The sequence below is a fragment of the Platalea leucorodia genome, assembly GCF_965183815.1.
Source record: "Platalea leucorodia genome assembly, chromosome: W".
Lineage (NCBI taxonomy): Eukaryota > Metazoa > Chordata > Aves > Pelecaniformes > Threskiornithidae > Platalea > Platalea leucorodia.
In genome coordinates, this window is record NC_138859.1 from 22,793,671 (window position 1) to 22,819,615 (window position 25,945).

The 25,945-nt window shown below is 42.8% G+C and overlaps 1 protein-coding gene across 2 annotated transcripts in view; it reads right to left on the reverse strand.

The window, feature by feature from the left end:
• LOC309601881 (growth hormone receptor-like) overlaps window positions 1–25,945 on the reverse strand; it is a 164,330-nt gene that overhangs the window by 128,598 nt on the left and 9,787 nt on the right. For both annotated transcript variants that reach the window (XM_082335124.1, XM_082335125.1), the window contains one exon: window positions 11,125–11,218. In XM_082335124.1, the coding sequence (XP_082191250.1) occupies window positions 11,125–11,218 (94 nt within the window). Of the gene's footprint in view, window positions 1–11,124; window positions 11,219–25,945 lie in introns of those variants that run through there.

A 25,945-nucleotide genomic window follows, 5' to 3' on the forward strand; every position in this document is an offset into this window, starting at 1 on the left:
GATATTTGAGTCACCTCATTGCAGCATCATTTGACCTTACTTGGAATAGTAGGAACGGGCGATAGTCCACAGGCTTTACCAGGCTCAGCAGCCTCTCCGTGACATCACAAATGTGAGCTCCCAGCAGGCAGCAAACTTCTCTAGAGACATTGTCTGGGCGACAAATGGGCGCTTCAGTGCCTCTCAGCAAGGACTCTCCAATTACTAACACCCTACATACTTTTCTGGTGGCAGCAGTTCTAATACGGGTGGACCAACTTTGCTTGGTTGGCCTTTCCTGGGTCTTGCCCATTACTCATGTTCTTTTCATTCTCCAGCCCCAGGGTATTGTACCTGTTATGTAGGAGCACTTCAGGGGGGAAGGGGAAGATTCCTCCTCCTGCCCTGAGCAGAGATGAGAGTCCAATCTCCTTTGTCTTGTGAGTTAGTTGAGTCTGTCAGCTCAGAGTTGGAAGCAAGCTTACCTTCCCTTTGCAAAGACTTAAGACAGGGCTGTCCTCAGGTTGTGACAGTGCACAATACCACGCATCCATCTCTCGCTCAGATTCCTGGATACTGTGCTGCCTGTTAAGCTCCTATTGTAACACGGCTACTTGCTTGAAGAGTTCATCCCACAAATATATAGAGTTCATCCCTAAAAATATATAGACTGATATACACACATATGTTACTATTCTCTAGTTGCTTGTCCCAATTAGGGAAATGCTAACATTGAACAATAATTAAAAAAAGAAAATATATGGGAACGGGCAAGTCTCAGTCTACCAATGGAACAAAGCCTGACAGGGAGGAAAAACCAAGAAGCACTGGCTACCTGGGAATACAATACCTGCAGGATGCAGCCATCCTGCTCAGTTTAGCAGCTTGCTCTGAATTCCAGAGTGCTCCAGACTATGCAGTTCATGCTACCATCTTTGTCGGAGTAAGCCCAAACGATAAGTGGAAGCACCACTGAGAAGCAGTTGCAGAGCCACTAAAGCAACTTGGATCATAACAATTCTTTACCAAATATTTTACTTTGGTTCCTGTTAGCTTTGATCACGTGTACCTTAAGCCACTTAACCACATGCTAAAATTAGTTAAATTTTACACTGAAATAATGACAGCATATGCAAAATAGAAACTTTACTTATTAGATAAAATACCTCAAGCGTTTTTTTAATTTGCACTAATACATCTTGATCTTCACATAGGCAAAAGAGCTTCTAAAACATGACAGAGCATCTCTGACTCTTCAGTTCCATTATTTATCCTAATTTTAGACAGCTGGTTACAATATGAGATAAACTCTTTGCTTTGAGACAGCAATTGTTAACCATTAGTTAAGTACCAAAATTCTGAAGGGCAGGAAAATAAGAGTCTTATTTTGAGCTTTATACTTCTATTAAACAAGTCTCAAAAAGACAAAACAGCTGCCAATTCAGATTTAAAGTGGAAAGTCCCCGCATTTGGGAGTTTTAGGTGTAAGAGTATGTGAAAGGAGAGCATCTGCTCCTTTATGACTATCTGGTCAAGGACTTTTTTCAGTGCTGCAAGGGAAAATAAGAAAAGGAGGAAGCCATAAACAGGAACATACTGAGACACAAACCCGACAAACAATAAGAGAGGCGGTGATGAGAACCAAACCTGGTCAGTCACACTAATTAATGAGGGCACGTGGGAGTGTGAGTATGTTTATTTCGGCAAGGTTATCTGATCATGGACCTTGTCAATTGGGAAACCAAGGGAAAAGGGGGAAGCTAAAAACCAAAATATACCCAGACACAGACCTGACAACCTGACAAAACAAACATGGAGACAATGACAAGAAACAAACCTCGCCAGTCACACTAATTGATGGGCTATCAAGAAACCACAGGCTCCACTTCCAGGAAGATCAAACTGGACTTTGCAACCGATAAGACTTCAAACCAGGGGGAATCCCAGACTGGGAGGAATCAGTAGAGCTGTACAAACCCACAAGGGGACGTGCAGGGGAAAGGGGGAACAGGGAGTAACAAAAACCAGGGGCGGGGGGGAGACAACACAGACAGAAAAGGGTATAAAACAGGGCCTGTCATTACGCTTGTCTGGCTGAGCCCTGCACCTGATCACCACAGTCTGTCCTACCATCTTATATCTTCTTATTAAATCTTTTCTTAACTATCTCTGTGTAATCTCACTCTATCCCATGTGTATGTGCGCTGCAAGGACTAAATGCCAGCTACTGGTGAGACCTGTATGCGTGTGAGTGGAATTTGGTGCCAGCTACTGGAGTGAGACTGGGGGTGTGGGCACCCCCGGCCTGTGGTGCCAGCTACTGGAGTGAGTGAGAGTCCTAGCGTCGGTAGTTGGAGTGGCAATAGCACTCTGGATCTAGGGAGGGTCCTCCAGACTTTGAGCCCAGAGAGCCAGCTACTAGGGGGACTGGCATGAATGGACTGGGTGCCAGCTACTGAAGTCAGACCAGGAGCGTAGGCATCCCTGGTCTGTGGTGTCAGCTACTGGAGTGAGCTGGGATCTTTAACCTCCAGCCACTAGGGCAGGAACAGGGTGTTCCCAAACTGGGGGGAACCAGCATGAGTGAGGTGAATGAAGGGCTCTGCACCAGCGGCTGGAGCGGGACCACAAGTCACAGCCTGTGTGCCTGGTGCCAGCTGCTTGGGCAGGGCAGGGGAAGGGTGAGTGTCTTTATCTTCTCTAATCCTGGTATGCATGGGGTGTTCGTGTATATTCGCTAGCAAACTTTAAGCTGGACTAGCCGACAAGTGGCAGGGTGGGGGGGTAGGCGCTCAGGTCCGGGCCGGGGTATCAGGTGGGCAAGAGATCCGTGCTGATATGCCCAGAGGGACTTGCGAATGTGGAGTGCGTGAGGGACGAGTGTGTGTGCGTGTGTTTACTACTGAGCAAATTGGACTAGTCGGTGAGTAGGGGACCTGTGAAGTGGGTAAGGGGGCCTGGGATCTGTGCAGGGGTGCTGAGTGGACTGAGGGGCTGTGCTGGTACTCAAGGGATCCACGAATACGTGTATGTGTGCGCCTTCACTAGTGAACTTCTATCTCTACCAGTTGAAGAGGAGGAAGGGGACTTGGCTGTCCATGTTTAGGTTTTATGTGAGTCCTGGACGTAGGTGCTGTTGAAGGCAGCGCATTGTCTGTGGCAATCTGCATAACCAGCCGTGTTAGTGTCCTGTGTGTGTCCATGCATATGTGTGTGTGTGTGTGTGTGTGTCTGTAGAGAACTGCTAGTGCAAAACAATGAGATGTCTCAAACAGCCCGGGTGCTAAAACCACAATGCAGAGCGACGGTCGCTAGGACCCAGGACCGGACAGTACCTGGAGCGAGGGTGAGGGAGGGAGCCCTGTGGAGACAGGGCGGCCTTGCCTCGGCCCCATTCCCCATGGTCTGTGAAGCGTCTTATTCCCCCCCACACCTACTGCCTGGGGGACAGCCCTGGTATCACTCCTCTTGGTTTGACTGGTCGCTGATGTAATTTTCCAATTAGCAAAACTACTAACCACTTGTGAAAGGAATTTGGGAGGGAGCTAAAAGATATCTCTCTCCCTCTCCCTCCCTCTCTCTCTCTCTGGCTGGGCTGGAGCAGCTGGAGGATGCGGCTGCACTCCTTATATCACTTAACATTAGGTTTCACTGATTTAAAGTTACAGACATCAAGGGTTTCTGGTTTCTACTGTTGTCACACTGTACATCATACACTTATTGTCAACTGCACTGCTTCTAAATGCTTTGTACTTGCAAACAAGTTGCAACAAGAATTAGGCAACTGTACCTATCCTCCCAAAAGCCTCAAGCGCTGTCTTTGCAAGCTTTTCATCATCTTTCACTAAATCTATTAAAAAAAAAAAAAAGTATGAATTTTCAAGTAAATGAACTGTATTCATTGCACTTCCAGGATATTAATAGCTAATTTCATGGAGTTAAAAAAAAAATAAATTGTGTAGAACCCCAATATAAACTAAAATTTGCTACTATTTGCATATGGTCTAAGGCAAACCCCACACTAAGTCAAAATGAGACAATGTTTTCTCCATTACAAGAAAAACAAGAAGCAAAACGGGTTAGAATAGTTCATTCCCATTTTGCCTCTGACAACTGCAGCTGGACACTTTTTGACTGTCCCGATGCTGAGTGAATATATGAAAGAAAAAGGTATTAATTTAAGAGTATTAATTTAAAAAATTGCTTTATGCACTTGGTTTTAATGTCTCTGTCTACCTACTCCAAATTACATCCCACCTTATTTAATTTATATAGTATTGCCAAGGTGGCAGTAGTTCTTTATTAAGCCAGTGATTCTATGTCACTGGAAATCTGTAGATGTTCCTATTTAATTTGCTTAACTTCAAAATTTGTAAAATGAAAGGGCAAGGTAGTCAATCTGATTGTTTAAATTTAGCAAAAAGAAAAAAATAGCAGGGACAGCTAGATCCAGGTTTCATGTGGGAAAAGTTCTTAGAGCAAACCTTTGAAAAACAATAAAAGAAATTTGAATAAAAGGGAGGGCCGCATGCAGAATTAATAAGAACATTAGGCGAGTGTACTCCAATTACCTAGTTTCTAATTATAAACCCTCATTTCTTCAGTGTACTCTCTGACAGTCTTGATCGGGCGACATCAGCAGTACAAATCAGCATTACCACCCCCACATGTCTCCAGGTCCCTGCCCCATAGAGTAAATCACAGGTGATGATTCAGAAAAGATTGGGGGGGGGGGGGGGGGGGGGGAGGAAATCCTCAGTATTAAGTGGTGTGCATTGGGACTAACCGTACCCAAATCCACCTCAGAGCCATTGCAAGAAAGCACCTATCACACAGCACATTAGCAACAGCGAGAGTTTTCCCCATGTCTCCAGGCTTTCTTGCTGTTACTCACTTTCTTTAAGAATTGACCCAGGCATCCTCAAAAGTCACAAAATGTAGCAGAACATTTTCTTTGAAATTAAAATGCTGTCCTCTGCTATTCAAACTGTATCTCCACCAAGTCAAGACTTTCCTCCTGTTCAAAATCCTTGGCCAATTTGGCCTTAGCATCCATCCAGATATTCCTTCCTCCATCACTGGGACTCACGATGATTGCTCACTCAAAACATCACAGGCCAAGTCTTGACCACCGGCTTGCTGAAGCCATGTTGATCTCCATATGGAAAGGCAAAGGAGGAGCAAAAGGACTAGTATCACATCTCCCCATCTTGACTGGGTCTACACTAAACTAAACAGTGCATGGGAACACTCCCAGGCACATTGTCCCTGGAAGAGCATTTATCCAGTTCCCTTGAAATTTGGTTATCTCTAGAGCTAAACTGTTACCAGGATCCCTGTTGGACCATTGGCTTGGGTCAAGTACCACAGTTAAAAACAATTCTTAAGTATGACTTAAGAGCAAAACCAGTTTGATTGATAGTAAAGAGGCGGGACATTCCGTACCAGCTGGTCTTAGCATTAGGAACAGTTCCAGGCATGCTTAAGTTACCAATACTTAGCTCCCCAGCCCAAGCCACCAGGCAGCCATTTCTACCCACTGGAGACACCGATCTCAGAGGGATGCTGCAATACCATTCTTAGGGGGCTGCAGTGACAGCAGGAACACTGTGACTGTGTCTTCCCTCTCCCGGTCCTCACTCCCAATAACCCTGCAGCTCCCCAAAATACATCATCCAATGAGGCTCCCATGCAGAAAGGATAAAAGGCTGAAAACCAAGAGCTAGTTTTCAGCAAAAGCACTTGTTGAAAATAGTCCTGGCTAGGCAGGGTGCATGTTTACACTAGGGGAGTGCATGACTGGAGATGGTACTGCCTGGCCCTGCTTAACATTAGCACAATTCCATGTTGCTGTCAAGAGGGGATCCTAGTAAAGTGATGGGGAAAGGCAGTATGGAAGAGACAAAAATAATTTTTATCATCTTGACAAAAATGCAAGTTTCTCTATCAATTTTGAAAACTATCGCACTAGCTGTCAAACCATTTTCATCAGAGATGCAGTCTCATTAATAAACAGAAACTATTAACACAGATCAAAACTGTGGAGGTCCATAATAGGGCATGGTGGGAACAACAGAATCTGCAGAACTCAGGATTTTGAGAAAGAAAAAAGTTACAGGCCTTTTAACAGTCTATAAAATCCTTAAGTTCATCATTCTCTTTATCATGCTATAGGATGTTCAAAAGAGCTACAAAACGTTTAACATTTTCTATTATGTTTGAAGTACTTCTCTGTAAAGGAGGGGATTTTTTATTAATCACATTTCTCACCAAAAGCCGGGACTAATATATTAGTCTGCAACAACAGCTAGGAAAGAAATGCTTAATAATGGTTATTATCTGTACAGAGCAATAGTAAAATAAAAGTGGGTTGTGTAATTTGTTCTGTTTTATGACTACATACACCAGGACAAGACTTCTCTACTATACTGATGTTTAATTTTTAATGGACGTGCTGCAGGATGAATTATTTTATTGCACTCCTTGTCCCTTAGAACATTTACAACTGCATAATCTCTCCACTGGTTGGATTAGTCACTTGTAAAGTGCATGTTGAGCTATAAATTTTGAACCACTCTAATCCTGTGTCCATTTCAGATCCAGGACTGAAAGATTATTCCAACTAGCTGATAAACTTGCAACAAAATATTCAGAGTAAAATTGTCCTGCCAAAATAAAGTTGGAATACACGGAATGAATAAGGGCACAAACCAGCCTCTAAGGCAGCACAAACCAGCCTCTAAGGCAGCACAAACCAGCCTCTAAGGCAGCACAAATGACCCCTTCTTAAAGGGACATAATAAAAATCAGAATCTAGTTCACTAAAAATTGTTACTTAAGTTTAAGTTACCCCAACTAAAATCTCCTACTAAATTTTATAGCTATTTTTTCTATTTTTCCATAGTGTATGTCTCCCTTGTTGATGTAGTGCTAGATAAAACTGTGCCATACATACAGTGCCTAGTGCAAGGTGTATAAATTCATAACTACATAATTTTTGAAGTAAAAATACACAAAGGGAAATAAAAAGAGGTATCCCTTTAAAATATTTTTACTTTCCAACAGTTAAGTAATTCAGCACTAAGAATCTAACTACTTAAATGTATGCAAAGAGAGACAGGGAATAGAAAAACATGAGATGAATGTCACTGCTGGATGATTTATGTCTAACATTATCCATTCTCTGATAATGGCAATCAAACCAAACCTTTGACTTCTAAAGGAATACTAAAGGTAAGAGGGATCAAAGCACAACTCCCATCCCTTTTGTACACAGCAGCAGAGCTGGCTAAGGTTTGTACCATGGGACAAGGGTTCATTACTTGGTGTCTGTACAGCACCGTGCAAATATAAAGTACTAATGACTCTGAGAACAACAGAGAGGAATGCCTCCCTCTAATGCATGAGCTTATTATTCACATGGAAAGAGATATCTCAGCCTTGTAACTAAACCCCATTTTCTGCACAGGTAAATAATCAAGAATTAGTTTAGAACTGATGATATAGAGAGTTAGGCAAATTCTGTGTCTCTACTTCTGGACAGCCTTTGGTCAACCTGGACAGAAAATGACATTTATTTAATATTAATAATGGTAATTCTTGGGGCCATAATCACATGTAAAATCAAAACCACCAAATGCTTTACAAACAAAAAGGCAGAAAAGGTTTTTGAGACTTTAATCTCACTCACCCCATCAAAAAAAAAAAACCCAACCAAACCAAAACAAACCCCAAAACCCCACAACCAAATTGATTGCAGCAATCAATAAATAAGTTTCAAAGAACTCTTAGTAAAGGCCAGGCCTAGCCAGCAGGTATTACATTAACTGTCATTATCAATTAAGACTCACTGGGAACAGACTTTATTTATAAAGCAAGAGTTCTGGGAATCCACTCATGTTAAAAAAACCTCTGTATTGCTCTAGTGCAATATTAGCAAAGCTAAGTGCTGTTTCATTAACTGCAGTGCACACATTTCTTAATGGAGAGCAACTCTAATATTTCAAGGGAGTTCATCATCATCATCATCCCGTATGGGATATACACATTCATGTTAACAATTTCAGAAATGAGACAAACCACTACTTGTTCACTTTTCTTCTTTTTTCCTTAAAAAAGGCAGGATACCATAAATGAAGAATTAGTGTAAACTAAACAAACATCCTTCACAGTTACTAAACTTTGTCAGCCTTTAGCATGTTTAAAACTGACAACTTTAAATGTAGCAAAGTAAGGAAGGAGGTTAAAAACTGCAAAATATTTCACCTTCCGAGAGCCATCTTACATCTCATTCAGACAGGCATCGATCACTCCACAGTTTACGATGGAAGTAGCCAAACATGGGAAAGAAGAGAGGACAAATATTTCTTAAGAGTCATTTTTCTATTTCTCAATCACTCCTTCCCCTCCTTTCTCCAAATGCCTCTTCCAGTAGATACCAACATCAGAAACACATTTATTAAGTCAGCTGTACTTTTCAAAAGGTTGCTCTTGTGATATTTTGATCACTACAAAACATGCAAGTTACACAAACACAGAAATATCACTGTAGCTACATTCAACTCAAATCCACAAAGGAAGCCTATTAGCTACCAATGTTGACGTTCTGTACACTAAGAACCCAAATCTCTATTTTGGGTAATCAAGACATGAAGGATTTGGGTTTGGGTGCAATAATATGAGCCATAGGCAACAAGGAGATAAATGGCACCATTTCCCCTTCCCCATGAGAGGAGACGGCTCTGGAACGTTGCTAGAATTTGCACTAAGACATGGAAAAAACATGCAAATGAATATATCAGTCTCTTTAAGGCAGAAAACATCTTAGGTACTACAATTAAAAAGGCAAAAAATCTCCACTGCAATCAATTAAACATAATTGTCTCTCTTTTTAATAGAGGCCATTTATCACCAGGAAGGCACCTAGAAATTGCAAAGGGCAAAACTGTTTTCCAGCTCGGTGTTTGTATCTCTCCCAATGATAAGTGACCTTGAGGGTTGAATAGTTTAATTATTGCTTAAAGAAACAATAGAAAGAACAGAGGGCAAGATGATTTCTTCACTTTTAAAAGCAGCTAAACTCTGAAATGCTCTGAAATTTCTGTACTTTGGTAAGCTTTGGGTAAAGTCTTTCTCCTGAAATAAAAATTTCACTGAGAAAATTCCAGCAAGCAAATACAACTGCTGCTTATTTTAACAAGAAAACTATTTTTTTATATATAAACAAGTATGACTCAGTCCTACACAGTAGTTATACTACTAAGAACTTCCTGTCCCTTCCCTGCACTTGAAACAGTCTGTCCAGCATTTCCATGCTAAAACATGCCTTGTTGCTCTCCCTCAGCACTGCCCAGACATGAAACGAGCCCTCTTCAGAGAGATGCATGCCTTCTCATCCTGCATCAGTGATTTTAGCAGTGCCTTATGCTTAGAAATCTCACTGCAGGATCGTGACTTAAGTAGCATCCACATAGAGAGAGCAACTAATACACAACTGTCATGTTTTAACCCAGCAGGCAGCTAAACACCACACAGCTGTTTGCTCACTCCCCCCCAGTGGGATGGGGGAGAGAATCGGAAAAAAGGTAAAACTCATGGGCTGAGATAAAGACAATTTAATAGGACAGAAAAGGAAGGGAAAATAATAATAATGATAAAAATATACAAAACAAGTGATGCACAATGCAATTTCTCACCACCCACTGACTGATGCCCAGCCAGTTCCTGAGCAGCAGCTGCACCCCCCCAGACAACCTCCCCAGTTTTTGCTCAGCATGATGTCATATGGTACGGAATATCCTTTTGGCCAGTTTGGGTCAGCTGTCCTGGCTGTGCCCCCTCTCAGCCTCCTTGCTGGCAGGGCAGTATGAGAAGCTGCGGAGAAGTCCTTGACTTAGTGTAAGCCCTACTTAGCAACAACTAAAACATCAGTGTGTTATCAACATTATTCTCATCCTAAATCCAAAACACAGCACTATACCAGCTACTAGGAAGAAAATTAACTCTATCCCAGCCGAAACCAGCACAACAATGTGTATATCTGTAAATCAGTTTGCTCACAGGTTGAGAAAGAAGATGTAGAGAAAGATACTATTTCTACTCTTTGTTTTAAGTAGCTGAGGCATTCATACACCAAAGACAGTGAATGGGACTGTATTAAGACATTACTTGATTTGCCAAGCTTACCACAGGCATTCAACATTCATGAGGTTGGCTTAAAACTGTGCTTAAAAAATGAGCTTTCTTATTTCTTCAGGGGCCTCAGCCTTTAGGATTCACATTTGCAAAATTCTGTAGGCAACAAGGAAGGCTATAAAGTTTCATTAAAAGCAAGATAAAGGCATACTGCACTTCTTTAAAAATGAAATGCTTTCAGGCATTTTATAGCATCATGTGTAAGATCAAATCTCTAGCAAGGTGCTAAATAGATATGGAGGCATACAGGGAGTAAAACAGACAGAATGAACCTTACCATATGCATTTATCTCTTTCCAGCCCCCTCCCCAAACCCTCTGAAGATAACATTATCAAGAAATAAGCGGGACCAATCAGAAAAGGGAGGCTATACTCCCAATCAGGCATTTTTTTAACATTACTGAATTTCACAATATTCAAGTGGACAGTGTCCTTTTTAAAAATCAACCCCTTTATTACAATAAACTGATGAGTATGAGCTTCTGCTACAGTCATCTCTCAAAAAGACACCAGGTTTCCCTTGATTAGCTTGAACATAAAGGGTAACATTGCTTTTGTGTACACTCTTCCCTCCTGCCTAGTTTGCAAATGTTTAATTAAATATAAATAGCATTAACTTTTTCTGTATGATTCATTTACCAGGTTAAAAAGTTCACTTGAATATACAGTACTCATCTAAGTAGCCCATAGCGTGGAGGAATTTTATCTGAGCTGTTACAGTGAAAATGGAATGCAAAGTGATTAATATTGTACAAAGAAAACATTATTCCTCAATACTGAACAGCTCCACCTTCAAAGTCTCTGTAAACCAGTCCTTATAATCTGGCACTGCCTTCTGTCCCTCCCATCCCCCCCAACCCCCCAAAAAAATAATTAAAAGATAAAATAATCCAGCATCTGGATTGGGAATCCAGCCAAGACAAAGAAGCAGGCTGTTCAATGGGAACTCACCTTTCGGCACATGTGCAGCCAAGGTCAACTTTAGAGGAAGGAAGAAGCTGTGATGTCCAAGGGAAGGAGACGGGCTGGAAGACAGGGGGGCGAGCTGTGCCAAGGAGAGTGGGTGAAGGTCAGATGATCATTACTGGAAAGTATTACCTGCCGCAGCCCCTCCCAGCTACCACCCCTTCCCACTTGCCCTACAGGCAGAAACTCCCAGCTGAACCCCACATCCTACCTACCAATCTCCCTCTCTAGGTATGCACTCCATCCATTCATCGTCTCTGATAATTCAAATATTCCCATCTGCAGTGCTAAAAAATCAGTAACGTGCAAAATCTCCACAACCTGTCCCACCAAGTGCTCTTACAGCAGAAGAGAACGATCGCCCTCAGCACAATTTGGAAACTGTGCTCACGTTCTATTTTCCAGGAAAGAGCCCTCTGACAGAAAAGGGAATAAACAAGAAAATGTGTACAGGGATCATCTGGAAGTTTAAGGGCAAAACTGTGCTGAGTGAGAGCAACGGCCCTGTGTACCCAAAAGTCAACAACTAAATTCCAAGTATTTTGGAATATGAACTCAATATTTCTTTGGTTAACAAAGTTTACAAACCTGAGTTGATGCCAGAGACAAAGAGAACATTTTCATTTTGCAATAAACCTCAGGGAGAACAAAAGCTCTTAGAAAGGCTTACCCTCTAGCTGAAGAAAACTAGCCTGCCAGTTTAGGAGTTTTATTTGCAAAGTTTTATAAGTAGCAGTTAAGGCTAAAGGGGAAACTATACTGTCAGAAACTTAGTTTGGCCACCACAGTTATCCCCTTAATCCATGAAAAAAAGCAGCGCTGGGATCTTTATTGACCACAAACCAAACAGGACTTTGAGTGTTTGCTCTGACATAGGACAATGCCAGCAGCAGGGCACCAATGTCACGCTAACACAGCTGTGGGACCCGTCCAGATCCACAGCAAAACCCATTACGCCCACCCCTAACCTGGAAATAAAGATGGATTTTATGTATTTCACTAAAGCATTTTTCAGTCTGAAGCTTCTTCTAACACATGTTTATTTTGGGCAATGTTTAAACAAAACAAAAAACAAAACAAAAAAAGAGTAATACCTGCTAAATCACAGGGGTATAAGTGATTATACCAAGGGAATTACCATGATTCATGACAGTTTTCTCATTGCTTTATTATAAGATTAAATGTCAGAGTGTCATATTCTACCACTGGGGGGGGGGGGGGGGGGGGGGGGGAGGCAGCCCTGTAACAGAAGACAAGTTTGGAGTAAGCCACAAACTGAATGTGAGCTAACAACACGATGTCATCATCTCAAAAGGCACCAGGAATTCTGTAACACATTAACGGGAACAGCACACACAGGACAGGAGATTAGTTGCCCCACTCCCAGGTGCTACTGAACACCATGTTCCCTTTTGGGCTGCTCCTCCTTTACAAGGTTGTTGACAAACCAAAGAATGCGCAGAAGAGAGCAATAAAGATATGAAGTTCAGAAAACCTGACCAACTGAGAAAGGTTTAAAGAGCGGCATCTGGCTTACAGAAGAGACACAAGACATATGGGGGAGCAGGAGGGAGGAAGGGAAGCACAAAGCCTCGCAGCCTGGAGAGACTTTTGCAGAGAAAGCAATGGTTGGTGGTTCTCCATGGCTGCCATGCTAACGCAGCACCAACTGTGGTGAAGAAGGTTTTTTTTTTAATAACTTTCCAACTAAGTAATTAAGAAAACCAAGTGGACCCTGCAGTGCTGCAGAACCTCTGCAGACCCTGTGGAGCTCACTCAGCAGTGCTCTGGGGCTCTGCTGTCCCATCCACATGAGGGGTGACAGCTTTCCTATCCACGCTGCAAACTCTTCAAGGACAGGGAGGTGTCTCCACTCAGTGTCTACCACGTTATCATCAGCATTATGTCTATCATAATCCTTATCCGAGATTATTATCTTGCACAATCAATACCTGGCATCAGTAAATATTCATTTAGTAAAATTGTATCTGTTAAAAGGCATTTTACTATCTTCATGAACATCATAAAAACACTGGCTTCTCTATAAAAGAAAACTGACAGCAGTTAGCCTAACAGCAAAAACCAGTTCAATAACAGATCCTTTTAGTATGATGAAAAAAAAATTCAGTTGGTTCCATTTGTACTGATATATAATTTTAACAGAGAACTGACATTTTTATTTCTAGTTAATCCATAACATTTTATGCAATACAAAATAAAATGTATTTTCATTTATTTCAATACACTTGAAAATATTTGAACTTATTATTTGAATTTAATTTAAATTACTTTTGTTTAGCTGTTTTCAACTCATTAAAATCATGCTTCAGACTGAAAATTTGATTATTTTTTTTTTTAAATGTGTTTATCCAGCCCAGCATTTAAAAGTAGCTGGGACTATATAACTCATAAGAGATGAAACTATTAGTCTAATTCAACCCAAAATTATAAACTGGCTTGGTTTCTTGAAAACTTTGTTTTTACAGAAAAATTACTACTGTATTTCATCCAGTGTCAGAGGCAAGCTTATAATGAAAAGCTTATATATTTCATTGCACAGAAGAGACTAATTATCTTAACTCTAAATTAAATATTCAAGGATTCCTTCACTGTCATATCTCATCAAGCTATATTCAAAATTCCCTTAAAACCTGAGATTTCGGAAAAATATTTTCCTACAGCTATTTTAGCAAGGCATAAAGAGGCAATTAATACCAGGGAGCGTCAGATTTCAGCAGGCATATGGCCAAAAAACCCCCAACTTATTAAAAGCACAAGTAATCAGCACACAGCACAGCCACATGCGACTGTATTTGTTTTGTTCGGCACTGTAAATTATCTTGCCATTCCTGAATGCAGCCTGCCAATTCTCCAGGGCAGGTATCTTCATGTTTGTTTAGCATAGTTGACTGAACTGCAAACTATGGCTATGACACTGTATTAGTAATAAGTTACTGTCACCTGAAGCACCTGTTTATCATAGCAGACAGTGCATACCAGGGAAATTCTGCACATACCACTGAAGAGCAGGCACTAAACTGAGGTGGCTGAATTAAGGTCTTAGGTTTATCACAGTCAGTAGAGTCTTTAGAGAAGGCAAATAATTCAGGTATTTAATGCAGATACTTAATATCACATCATGTGAATACTCTTCAGCAACTTCAAAATAGAAAAATTAACAACAGAAAAATTAACAAACAACAGAAAAATTCGAGACAGCCAGCACGGCTTCACCAAGGGCAAATCCTGCCTGACCAACCTAGTGGCCTTCTATGATGGAGTGACTGCATCAGTGGACGAGGGAAGAGCTACGCATGTCATCTATCTGGACTTCTGTAAGGCCTTTGACACGGTCCCCCACAACATCCTTCTCTCTAAATTGGAAGGATATATGGATTTGATGGGCAGACTGTTCAGTGGATAGCTAACTGGCTGGCTGGTCGCATCCAGAGAATAGTGGTCAATGGCTCAACGTCCAGATGGAGATCAGTGACAAGTGGTGTCCCTCAGGGGTCTGTACTGGGGCCAGTGCTGTTCAATATCTTCATCAATGACATAGACAGTGGGATCAAGTGCATCCTCAGCAAGTTTGCAGATGACACCAAGCTGAGTGGTGCGGTTTACACACCTGAGGGATGGGATGCCATCCAGAGGGACCTGGACCAGCTCAAAAAATGCAAAGGGGGAAGGGGATAAAACCAGGCTTGCTAGGGATGAGCCTAGGGGTGGCATGCCTGTGTTGGTGAAGAGATCTATAGCCCAACTGAAGTGCATTTACACCAATGCATGCAGCATGGGCAATAAACAGGAGGAGCTGGAAGCCACTGTGCGGCAGGAAAACTATGATGTGGTCACCATCATGGAAACATGGTGGGATGACTCACACAACTGGAGTGCTGCAATGGATGGCTGCAAGCTCTTTAGAAGGGACAGGCTAGGAAGGAGAGGTGGAGGGGTAGCCCTGTATGTTAGGGAGTGTTTTGATTGTCTAGAACTCAATGATGGTAATGATAAGGTTGAGTGCTTATGGGTAAAGATCAGGGGGAAGGCTAACAAGACAGATATCCTGGTGGGAGTCTGTTATAGACCACCCAACCAGGATGAAGAGGCAGATGAAGTATTCTACAAGCGTTTGGCTGGAGTCTCACAATCCCTAGCCCTTGTTCTCATGGGAGACTTCAACTTACCAGATATCTGCTGGAAATACAACACAGCAGAGAGAAAGCAGTCTCGGAGGTTCCGTGTGTGGGAGATAACTTCCTGACACAGCTGGTGAGGGAGCCAACCAGGGGAGGTGCCCCACTGGACCTGCTGTTCACGAACAGAGAAGGCCTGGTGGGCGATGTGGTGGTTGGAGGCTGTCTTGGGCTCAGTGATCATGACATGATAAGAGTTTTCAATTCTAGGAGAGGTAAGGAGGGGGGTCAGCAAGACCGCTACCCTGAACTTTAGAAGGGCAGACTTTGACTTGTTTAGGAGTCTGGTTAACAGAGTCCCTTGAGAGGCAGTCCTGAAGGGCAAAGGAGTCCAGGAAGGCTGGATGTTATTCAAGAAGGAAGTCGCAAAGGCGCAGGAGCAGGCTGTCCCCATGTGCCATAAGACAAGCAGGCGGGGGAGAACACCGGCCTGGCTGAACAGAGAGCTTTGGCTAGAACTCAGGAAAAAAAGGAGAGCCTACAGCCTTTAGAAGAAGGGGCAGGCGACTCAGGGGGATTACAAGGATGTTGTGAGGATATGCGGGGAGAAGATTAGAAAGGCGAAGGCACAGGTGGAACTTAAACTGGCCACCGCCGTTAAAGACAACAAAAAAAGTTTTTACAAATATATCAGCAACAAAAGGAGGGCCAGGGAGAATCTCCCTCCTTTGTTGGATGCAGAAGGTAACCTTGCCACGAAGGATGAGGAGAAGGCAGAGGTACTTAATGCCTTCTTTGCCTCAGTCTTTAATAGTCAGACTGCTCATCCTCGGGGTTTTCAGGCCCCTGAGCTGGGAGATGGAGATAGGACGCAGAATGAAGCCCCAGTTGTCGAAGAGGTGGCAGTCACTGACCTGCTCCTCCACCTGGATGCCCACAAGTCCATGGGGCCAGATGGGATCCTCCCGAGGATACTGAGGGAGCTGGCAGAGGAGCTCGCCAAGCCACTCTCCATCATTTATCAGCAGTCCTGGTCAACCGGGGAGGTCCCAGATGACTGGAAGCTAGCAAATGTGACGCCCCTCTACAAGAAGGGTCGGAAGGAGGATCCCAGAAACTACAGGCCTGTCAGCCTGACCTCGGTGCCAGGGAAGGTCATGGAACAAATCATCTTGAGTGCCATTATGCAGCATGTGCGGGACAACCAGGGGATCAGGCTCAGCCAGCATGGGTTTATGAAAGGGAGATCCTGCTTCACTAACCTGGTCTCCTTCTATGACAAGGTGACCCTCTTAGTGGATGAGGGGAAGGCTGTGGATGTTGTCTACTTGGACTTTAATAAGGCCTTTGACACTGTCTCCCACAGCATTCTCCTGGAGAAGCTGGCTGCACACGGCTTGGATAAGTGCACTCTCCGCTGGGTTAAAAACTGGCTGGATGGCCAAGCCCAGAGAGTGGTGGTGAATGGAGTCAAAGAGGGCCAATGGCATCCTGGCTTGTATCAGAAATAGTATGGCCAGCAGGACCAGGGAGGTGATAGTGCCCCTGTACTCGGCCCTGGTGAGGCCGCACCTCGAGTACTGTGTTCAGTTTTGGGCCCCTCACTGCAAGAAAGACACTGAGGTGCTGGAGCGTGTCCAGAGGAGGGCAACGAAGTTGGTGAAGGGTCTAGAGAACAAGTCTTATGGGGAGTGGCTGAGGGAGCTGGGGTTGTTTAGTTTGGAGAAGAGGAGGCTGAGGGGAGACCTTATTGCTCTCTACAACTACCTGAAAGGAGGTTGTAGCGAGGTGGGGGTCTGTCTCTTCTCCCTAGTAATGAGTGATAGGACAAGAGGAAATGGTCTCAAGTTACACCAGGGCAGGTTTAGGTTGGATATTAGGAAAAACTTCTTCACTGAAAGAGTAGTCAAGCACTGGAACAGGCTGCCCAGGGAAGTGGTTGAGTCTCCATCCCTGGAGGTATTTAAAATAAGGGTAGACATGGTGCTCGAGGACATGGTTTAGTGGTAGACTTGGCAGTGATAGGTTAACGGTTGGACTCGATGATCTTAAGGGTCTTTTCCAACCTTAACAATTCTGTGATTCTGTGAAATGGGCCTGTGTGAACCTCATGAGGTTCAACAAGGACAAGTGCAAGGTCCTGCACCTGGGTCAGGGCAACCCCTGGTATCAATACAGGCTGGGGGATGAAGGGATTGAGAGCAGCCCTGAGGAGAAGGACTTGGGGGTAGTGGTGGATGGAAAACTGGACATGAGCCAGCAATGTGCACTCGCAGCCCAGAAAGCCAACCGTATCCTGGGCTGCATCAAAAGAAGTGTGGCCAGCAGGTCAAGGGAGGTGATTCTGCCCCTCTACTCTGCTCTGGTGAGACCCCACCTGGAGTACTGCATCCAGCTCTGGAGCCCCCAGCACAGGAAGGACATGTACCTGTTAGAGAGGGTCCAGAGGAGGGCCACAAAAACGATCAGAGGGATGGAACACCTCTGCTATGAGGAAAGGCTGAAAGAGCTGGGGTTGTTCAGCCTGGAGAAGAGAAGGCTGTGGGGAGACCTTATTGCAGCCTTTCAATACTTAAAGGGGGCTTAGAAGAAAGATGGAGACAGACTTTTTAGCAGGGCCAGTAGTGATAGGACAAGGGGTAATGGTTTTAAAATAAAGGAGGGTAGATTCAGACTAGATAAAAGGAAGAAATTTTTTACTATGAGGGTAGTGAAACACTGGAACAGGTTGCCCAGAGAGGTGGTAGATGCCCCATCCTTGGAAACATTCAAGGACAGGCTGGATGGGGCTCTGAGCAACCTGATCTAGTTGTAGATGTCCCTGCCAATTGCAGGGGGGATGGACTAGATGACCTTTAAAGGTCCCTTCCATCCCAAAGCATTCTATGATTCTATGAAAAATTAACGATAGAAAAATTAACGATAGAAAAATTAACGATAGAAAAATTAACGATAGAAAAATTAACGATAGAAAAATTAACAAACTTACAATATCACCCAGACAGACCAGCCACCATTAGGTCACATTTCCCATCTGCTGCTACAGCTAAATCCTGCCCATCCCTGCTTAATTAAGATTTGTCTTTGATTGCAATGCCCTGGCTGTAGAGCTCTCAAATTCCTTGTCCCTGGATGCATGAGCCTTTGGGTCACATGAACTTGGGCCACCTTGCAGGTGACTGAGAGCAGATCCCAATGCCCCCCCTTTGCCTAGTGCATGGGGCTCCAGCTGCCCCAAGGCTGCCTCTAGCCCCAGCTCTGCAATAAGGCTGGCAGCATCTGGTATGTGAGGCTATTGAAAAGCAGCTTTGTGCCTGACCAAAACCAACCTGGCTGCAGGCTGCTGCCAAAAGGAGTTGACTAGCCCTTCCTGATGACAAGGCAGCCCACTGCCTTGGGCTCCCAACCTCTCCTGCTACCAGGCAGTTGCAGGACAAGTTGTATCATCTTAATGATTTGGATAAAAGTAGTCTTTGTTGCTGTTGTCTTTTTACTCAGTTATAGATGAGTTTGTTGATTCAAATACAAATTGCTTCACCTGATATTTGCACAATGATTTGTGCTGACACTGGCAAAGAGCGAGAACTAGGAACCCGCGTGAGAGAGAGGATGCAACCCCCTTTCTCTGAGTGAGAAGACTCTTGGCTCAGCTTGGTCCAAGAATGAAACTGCTCACAACCAGGGAAGCAGCTCAGGCACTCTAAACCACAGCATACATTACAGCCCCTGTGGCAGAGAAAAAAAAGTCTCCTGAATGAATGAATCTTATGTATAATATATTTGCATTTAATTTCTGGCCACAGCCTTCGGATGTATTTCACATTTGAATCTATCCTAGGTAGACTGTATATTGACATATACTCCACAAAGCTGTGTCACTCTTAAGCATGGTGACTCTGAAGATTTAACTTCAGATTCAGGAACTCCAGCTCTTTTGAGAAATAATAGGCTTCTTATACTCCAGCAAATTATCAGGGTAGTCAAGTTGTCAATTGACAGTCAAGAGAGAATAAAATCCCATGAAGCAAAAGGAATGCCAGCTGAGAAACTCTGTTTTTCACTGATACAGTTTCTATTTACCACAAGCTTCAGGAGTGTTATTGTAGCTCGCTGGTAGCATATCTCAAGGGTCAGAACTATAAATCTGCTTCTGTGTACATGTGCATTTATGAATTTGTGTGTATAAAATCTGGTATGCAAACACTACATTTTCCTTTGATAAAACATGCTGCAGTGTATAGAATACCCGCAGGGGAAAAAAATCACACACTTAAATGCTCTGAAAATAACCAAATATGCTTGATGACTAATTTCCACCTTAACGAGTGTAACAGTCTCATTTCTTCAGGACAAAGTGGTTACTGATAATAAGAGACAAAGCAAGTTACTCCTTTGGAAAGGAACAAGTTAATACGGCCACACATTTATTTCTCACAATAGTATTCCACCTCACAGAACTCAGAATATTTTTTTTTTAGCCTAGTTATGGAGGCATTTCAGCTGTGCATTTAAAAAAATCAAATATATTTTCCTGTCTACAAAACACCCAAGAACATGCCAGAAAGTAATTAGGAATGACAAGCATATAATGACACATAAACTGCAAGTATTCAGTTTTTAATCTGGAAAATAAAACACTTAACAACAGATATGGAATGCTTTTGCTCTAGCTCTTTTATGCATAGCTGGCATGACTAATTTGAAAAATAAGAGAACATGTGCCAGTCTACTTTTCAGGCAGAGTTCAGACAACAGAGAAATTCAGAGGAAAGATGATCAGACTAACCACACCAGGTGCCTACATTAACTTTGCAGAGGAAGAACCAGCATATCAGAGAGCCTGCAGGTAATTCTCTACAAAGAGACTGGTTTGCACTTGGGGCCTGCCAGATTCCTGGTTTTGCTAAAGAGCGCGCTTTTAGCCATTTTGAGACTGATGAAGAAGTGCTCATTTCCTGCAGATAGGTCATCATGCAGCAGAGACCAGAGTTAGAAATGAAGATTATCTAAGAGGGTACCTACTGGCATCATTTGGTTAAGTTTTTCTGGATTTATGAAAATAACTTTTTAATAAATTTGACACTGCAATCTGAATTTTCTGAAAGTATGCTGAATTTTGAGCAAATGCCTAGATTTCTAGTACGGCATGGAAAACTTCAAAATAAGCAGATTTGTTAGTGAGCAACAGGACACACCTATTGACACCTTGACTAGAAACTCTCCCTTAAATCTTACCAGAAGCAGAGTTCCTCAGGCTCAGCTTGCTGATGAACAATGCAGGAAAGTTTTATGATGGAAAAACCAAAAAGTTCTTTTTATCATGCAACTTGGCAGCAATAGGTTATCCAATACATATCTGTCCCAAACAATGCTGGCAGTGTATTTCAATTACTAAGCAAAGTAGCTGTGAAGGATATTATTGTCCTGTGCCTCACAAGACAGCTTGCTGCCAACTGGGTCATACGATAATCAATAAACCAGACTCCAGAAAGGATGCTAGATTCCTCCCAGCAGCACCTACCATTGAAGCAATTTATTATATTTAGGCAGTATAGTGCTGGATTTTCACTTCTTTATTAACAAACTGCTCAAGGGGGTCTGATCAGCAGTAAGGTAACTTTAATGGCCTGACTTCATACTCCACCATGAATCTTTAATTCATATAAGCCTTTCAGCTCATGTTACTGCCAAAGAGAATGGCTTGAAGAAAAGGAAGAGTCTGGTTTTGGATTCCCTGGAATCTTGGGTTGGATACATCATCCTTGAAATATAAGCAGCACCTGGCTTATTATTAATCCCAAGACTGCATAAAAACTAAGAGCACAACACATTCAAAACAACACCCAAACACTCACCAAGTATTCCTCTGTTCTAAAGAAAAAAAGAAAATCCCCCCCTCCCCCCCAAAAAAAACCAAAACAAACAAAAAATAACAGAATAGCTGTAATGGTTCTGCTATAGTTTGGAAACCACTGCCATGAGCACAGTGCTCTTAATGTCTTCTGAATGCTCACATCTGGCTGAGGTCTTTTTGAGCTCACTGCAGCGCCTCCTATGCAGTCATGGCTGGAAACATGGCCCTGTTCCTAGCCACAAGCTGCACATCTCTTCCAGGAGCTACTGCTTGGGAAATACAGACCAGATCTTTCACTCCAATCTTACAATCTATACTATAATCCCCTTTTCACAGCTACATTAAACTCCCAAATAAAAGATGCTGTACGCATTCCCAGAGCTAACAGGATAGGTGAGAAACACTTTCCTCAAAGTTTCTACCTGCTTGCTTGTCATTCAAACTGTAGAGTAGTCCACAGAGTATTAATAAAACTCTACAACAACTGGACTGATAATTGACTTGGAGTACTTTCAGAAAACTAATCCCCCCAGTGGTGACTGCTGTTCTCCCTCATTCAGCATCAGCATCTGGCAACAAGTGATTCCATTGAGTAATCTTGGCAAAACTTGGGGAGATTGTCTTGAATTTCCCTCACAACTTCTCAATGCCCGACTGTATTAATAACTGAAGATGAAACAACACGGTTGTGGATCTTCCTGATCCCATGATAATTATTTCTAATGGCCCACATAGCATATCTTTACTGTTTCAACATTTTCTTAAATTTATTACAATTAAAGGACTGCGTTCTACACAGTGACTTGCTGGCAATAAAGGGAAGAGCAGACAATGTTTAACATCCATGGATAGGTCTCAGAGTTAAACAATGGCCAGAAATACTAACACTACGTAAAATACATCCAAAGTTCGGAACGCTATCTGCAGAAAGTTCCCTACCTATAGTCCAGTAAGGTCCTGTGTCACTCTTCAGAAAGGAGTTACCAGGATGGTTTTAAAAGCATCATCCCTCACCCACCAGACACACGTGGGTCTATGAAGAAAAAGTTGAGAGAATATGAGTGGTTCTATTTGGTTTTACTGTTTTGAATGACAAAACAACATAATAAATGGCATTAGTCCTTTTCTGTACTAACTGAAATGCTCTGCTAAGACAAAGGCAAAGGAATGAACGGTAAGAGCAATATGGGTCAAAAGACAAAGCCCACAGCCAGAGCTGCCGATAAGCAACTATTTATAACGTAGAACATCCAAAAAGGTCTGTGTTGTTAACTTAGAAGTACGTACCCTCCATCCTTGATCTACTGTGTTAGAGTTACTGTCCACTCTTCACATCTTAGTCCCTTAATGCATCCCAGAAAGCTTATGCAAGGCAAAGAATCAATGCTAGCCTGTTCACTGTTCTTTTGGTGCTTTTTTGTTGTTGCTTTTCAAATGAATTCCTCCATTATTATTTGTGTGATTATAGTACCTACAAATGATTGCCGGCCACTTGCACTATGAACTGCACAAGCAGAACAAAATACAGATTAACATTCATCTCACCCCAGAAGATGCTTTATTTCTGTCCAATAATTGCCATAATGAATACGGTTGCTTGTTCAGGCTTCCTGCTATTTTCTATTAGCTGGTTTCTGCCTCCACCGGCGCCATGCCTCCACCAGCTTCTGCAGCTCTACTCTCTTAAGGTCACTTAATATATGGGCTTTATCATCAGCTGCTTCTCCTGTACTGGTATCACAGGAAACAAATTGCTGAATTCATATACATCAGTACAAACTCAGAGAGACTTCAATTTCTGCTCAACAACCCAGAGAGAGGGGCCGGGGAGGAATGGGGGATAGTGCACAGGCAGCTGTGATTGCAGGCTGCTGAATGGGCAATTGAAGCCCCGACTGCACAGCTCAGCAATTTCCCCGAGCTGGCTTCAATCTGTATTGTCTGGAAGTGCTCCGCAAGCCACAGTTTGAACAACTGCGCTGCTTCTGACCAGGAATTTCAATAACATTTTTTAAGAGCACTTATTTGTATTATTTAGTTAAGGAGTAATCAAAGCATACAGCATTTGGAAAACACCAATCTACTAGGATATGAAGCAACATCAAACACGGCTTTTTGCTGCTGCCCACCAGAGCCACCCTGCCAAACCACAAAAATGTGGCAACAGATAAAGATTGCTCATTCTTCCTGTAAAAGAAGCTTCTGTCGGTCCTTCTATGCTTTTTCTAAGCCATGCAATTCAGAAAATCCTACTGTTACCGGAAAGCGGCAAAATAACTCACTCTCTAAAACTTAATTTTGGAGTTTTAGAAAGCAGGCATTCTTTACTGCAGCACCGGGCAGCACTGGGGATAATTCCACCATAAGTGTTCCAAAGGCTTGATAGACTTTCAGTAATTATATACTATGAAAATATACATATTCATAGGATTTCTGAGAATTCGTCTAAACAAACATGAGATTTCCTGGAACTTATTAACATATGTAAATGTCCAATCCGCATGTGCAGTCATCTTCCGTGGTGGTCTTCAGGTGGTCTTTGGGGGTTTTCAGATGAAGGCTCGTAGTCTTCTTCACTGTGTTCGCTGACTGACCTGTACTTTTGCACAAACTCAGTTCTGGGATCACATATACAATGTCCTTCAAGGTCAGTTTGTTCTGGTCTAATGGTCATCTTGCAACTTTCTTATCCTCATGGTTCCACACATCTGCTTTCCCAAGGCCTAGCTGTCTAAAGGGGAATATTCAGGAGCTTCTTATCTTACAAGTGTCTTAACTATTCACAAAGATTTGCTTTTGTTTGGTTACATCTGTTGCATAATGATTCTAACTACTTAAATTGATAGCTTCTATCTATATTCGCAGGTATCACTACCTAAAACTGAAAGCCAACTTTCAGTCAGAAGAACTGGAATAAACCGAAGGAAGTTGAGGCTGCACCTTGAATACTGTGTTCAGTTTTGGGCCCCTCACTACAAGAAGGACATTGAGGTGCTGGAGCGCATCCAAAGAAGGGCAACGAAGCTGGTGGTCTAGAGACCAAGTCTTATGAGGAGCAGCTGAGGGAACTGGGGTTGTTTAGTTTGGAGAAGAGGAGGCTGAGGGGAGACCTTATTGCTCTCTACAACTACCTGAGAGGAAGTTGTAGTGAGGTGGGGGTCAGTCTCTTCTCCCTAGTAATGAGTGACAGGATGAGAGGAAACGGCCTCAAGCTGCGCCAGGGGAGGTTTAGGTTGGATATTAGGAAATTCTTCACTGAAAGGGTAGTCAGGCACTGGAACAGGCTGCCCAGGGAAGTGGTTGAGTCCCCATCCCTGGAGGTATTTAAAAGATGTGTAGATGTGGTGCTTAGGGACATGGTTTAGTGGTGGACTTGGCAGTGTTAGGTTAACGGTTGGACTCGATGATCTTAAGGGTCTTTTCCAACCTTAACAATTCTATGATTCTATAAGTTAACTTTGCTCGGTCTCAACGTGGATTGTATACACACAGACAAAACACACAGTTCAATAATCTGGATACATTTTCCTTCTTTATGGATTGTTCTGTTAAAGATGTATTGAAATTTGACTATATGTCCAGTAAGCTTTGGATCACCATTGTGATATTTTGTTTTGTCTAGTATTAAATACTACTGCTTAAAAACAGTCAGAGGAAAATAAGAAAACCTCCTACAGCAGACCACACAAAGAAACTCAATCAATTATCGATGGCATGAAAAATTAATGTTGTGGTTTAACCCCAGCTGGCAACTAAGCACCACACAGTTGCTCAATCACTCCCCCCACAAAGGGATGGGGGAGAGAATCGGAAGAGTAAAAGGGAGAAAACTCATGGGTTGAGATGAAGACAGTTTAATAGGGAAAGCAAAAGCCATGCGCACAAGCAAAGCAAAACAAGGAATTCATTCACTGCTTCCCATTGGCAGGCAGGTGTTCAGCCATCCCCAGGAAGACAGGGCTCCATCACGCGTAACGGTTACTCGGGAAGACAAACACCATCACTTCGAACGTCCCCCCCTTCCTTCTTCTTCCCCCAGCTTTATATACTGAGCATGACGTCATATGGTATGGAATAGCCCTTTGGCCAGTCTGGGTCAGCTGTCCTGGCTGTGCCCCCTCCCAGCTTCTTGTGCACCTGGCAGAGCATGGGAAGCTGAAAAGTCCTTGCCTAGTGTAAGCCCTACTCAGCAACAACTAAAACATCAGTGTGTTATCAACATTATTCTCATCCTAAATCCAAAACACAGCACTATACCAGCTACTAGGAAGAAAAATTAACTCTATCCCAGCTGAAACCAGGACATTAAAGGGGTTTGTACCCCTGCTAGAAAGTGTTTAAGAGTTCAAAATTTAATTAAAAAAAATTACTTGACTAAGCCTATTCAATTATTGGTCTCAGCTGAGCAAAGGTTTTGGCATATGACTCCAGTGGCAAAGGAGCCTGGCCACCCTCAATGGAGCAAACAAAAAGCAGCAAGAACAGACAGCTGTGTGACTTGCAGATCCAGAAGCCACAGCTGAGGTTGCTACTCTATCATCAGTCAATCTGAACAGGAATGAATGTACTTCTCATGGTAATTTTCAGGATATCTGGTCAGTGCAGGTGTCCGAGATGTAGGGGGTGAGAGGGATGATTCTTCTTTTGCCCATAAGGGCACACTTTTGCCTCACACAAACAGGATTACCAAGTCACAGCCTCTTGTCAGATCAGGCTCCTTGGCAAGAACCTTTTAAATTCAGTTTTAAAACTCCAGACAAATAAATAACTAATGAGAGATACCTCTTCTGTTTCAGCCCTAAGAACAAATGGTGCC